General features: G+C 32.1%; 1 protein-coding gene across 1 annotated transcript; it reads left to right on the forward strand.

The window, feature by feature from the left end:
• The first annotated feature begins 410 nt into the window (after positions 1–410).
• On the forward strand, positions 411–2364 carry LOC128178891 (uncharacterized). Its single transcript, XM_052846282.1, has 4 exons — positions 411–504; positions 810–863; positions 1038–1361; positions 1447–2364. Exons 1-4 carry the CDS (start codon positions 411–413, stop codon positions 1851–1853), a joined length of 879 nt encoding a protein of 292 aa, XP_052702242.1. The 3' UTR covers positions 1854–2364.
• The last annotated feature ends 375 nt before the right edge of the window (positions 2365–2739 follow it).

Raw genomic sequence — 2739 nt, forward strand, 5'->3', positions numbered from 1 at the left:
AAATTCTAAAGATTGTTGAAATGCTACTGTGTAACCAGGAAAATCTTTTTAAAAAACAAACCTTCTAAAGCATTATTGGCCAATATGATATCAAGCCGTGACGGCAGGATCCGGGAGTAAAAGTATAAAAGGTTCACGATTTAAAAGTTGAAGCAAACCAAAATCATCTGTTGAAGCTGATTTATATTTTCTTAATTGATATTTGCTGAAGCAGATTAATCTTTTCGCAGTTGCTGTTAAAAGTTATAAGGCAATGTTTCTCTCTTTTTATTTGCAATATTAAATATATTTTAATAGTAGTTAGAAACAATAACTGAAAGAATGTTCAACAGGCATTTACAATAGGTATTTTTTAATGCCCATATGTGTATCTTAATTTAATTTTTAAACTTCTTGCAGACTGACCAAGGATGAAGATCCAAATTGTATTTGGAGCATTAATGTGCGTAATTGCATGTTTGGGACAAGAATCGGTTCCTGAAGAAATAATGGAGGACGAAAGACGTAGGTTTTGAATTGTCATATATTCATTATAACTTAACAAAGATTATATCTCAGTTCTTATTCACGCATGAAACGTCTAAAACATAACCATTTTGAGCTTTTAAATTGAAAATATACTGTTGAGGAAACAATTACATCTGAAGTCTTCTTTAAATAAAACTGATCTCATGTGATCTTTTCGCGTTAAATCCCAATGTGCTTATGCAAAATAATTTTTCGTCAACTCTGTATCTGCAAAAGGAAATTGTTTTATTACTTGAGCTTAAAATGTACTATTTTCATCCATACCATACATAATGTTTTAGTATTTGACGAACGATCTAAAAATTCAGCTGTGGACAAGGTTAAACCAAACATTTGTAAGTTATATAGTTTCATAGAACATGATATTTATCAATTTCTTTTTAAATAAATGTTATGGTTATACATTACGAAGTCGTTTCTTCTTAAACTCAAATCTTAATAAAAATGAAATAAAATATTGCTTTAAAACATGCATAAATAAGCTATACACTTTACGTTTACCTTTTCAGTGCCTTTCTATAAAAGATCCTGCTGTCCAAGAAGAAATGGAATGTCCATCAACCTCGCTACTGGAACATTTTCAGGGAGCGTAGAAGGTGTATCATCGCCGACATTTCAGGATCAAACATCAACGAAGGCCAAATGTAGGTACATGGCGACTCTGCGGGCCAACTTTCAAAACCTCACAAGATGTCTTTATGACTGGCACCAGGACGGATGTGTGTCCTTTCCAATGTGCAAAAGGCGCATGCTCAGAATCGATATGTTCTTGGGAGAGGATAGAAAGGGATACATGTTCAATGTGGGAGATAGCCAAAGTAATAATGGATGGGGTAAGACACTTTTCTTGTGTTAATGATTGTTAATATGCAAATACAACTATGCTATTTTGATTTAAACTTTACCTTTTTTTGAAAGGTGGAGACTCTGGTCATACAAAACATGATGCGGAAATCTTCGGCTATTATCCTACCATTCGTGGATATAAATCTGATTTTTGCAAATCCGAGAAGTCAACCTGGGCAAACACACTTTTAAAACCCGGTGTCAGAAGAGTGACCATTTTTGCTGCCAACAACTACGCCAGAATTACCAATGACAACGGATTCGAAGTGAAGGGTTGCCACAAGTGTGCATTTGCTCTCAATGGACAAGACCCAGATGACCGTGCTAACACGCTATACATGGCCTTTAACAGGGTGATCGCGGCTAGCAATAGACGAGGAGTTGGGGTGTGTACCGTTAGAATCCGCTGGGAGTGTCCAGATTGTGAGAGATCTATTTTCCCATTTCCTCTAGGTGATAAAGCAGCTGATGTTGAATAACTCCTTTCTTGGCCGACTTTTTGTTTTTTATGTGTGATCCAAATCTATTACATATCTTCATTTTTTAGAAGAAGTTTTAAAATACAACCAAGTAAAAAAAATATTGTAAAAGGTAAAAATCATGCTTTAAAGTTGAATTGAATTATATAAATATTGAATAAATTACTTTTGTCAAAACAAATTTCGTCTGTTTACACTATTAAAAAGTATTGTTTAACTCAATGACTATTTATTTCTTCAGCAATATAAGTGTTTTAAGATAAAGCTGTTTAGACCGAAACTGTTGTGACCATTATGTTGTTTTTTTGTTAAATATATAATACTCTAGGTATGATTTGTTGTAACACATGTGTAAAAACCAAGATTCATAGGTAGATTTGAATCAGATTTCATTTTTTTTGAATAAACAATTAATTATAATTATACAATGCATAAATCTTAAATTTCTAAAATGATTTTCTGTACAGCACTGGTTTCCAATTTTTTGGTGAAAGATTATAATTCAGAAATTATTGTATTCTATCATATCATTTTAAGATTTGTGTTGTTTTGTTATTTGGGTTATTTAGAACTAAGTCTTTAAATTTACATTTTAATAAATAAATCCAAAGGTTTTTATTTTGTTGATATTTTTAGACGGTCCATAAATATAATTGAACTTACATTAAAGGACAGGTGACACAAAATCATTTCTTCTTTGATAAACATAAACCAGTTCATAACAATTTTCCCATTTGATGAGCATCGGATAAGAACACACAGCTCCCCCTTGATGGTGTATATATTTATTTTTCGTCATTTACTTCAATAAATGACATGTGTTCATTTCTATACCTGTTTTGTTTTCACTATGCTTAACATCAAAAAACTAAGTGCAGTTGTCTTT

This window comes from Crassostrea angulata, chromosome 3 (assembly GCF_025612915.1).
Source record: "Crassostrea angulata isolate pt1a10 chromosome 3, ASM2561291v2, whole genome shotgun sequence".
Lineage (NCBI taxonomy): Eukaryota > Metazoa > Mollusca > Bivalvia > Ostreida > Ostreidae > Magallana > Magallana angulata.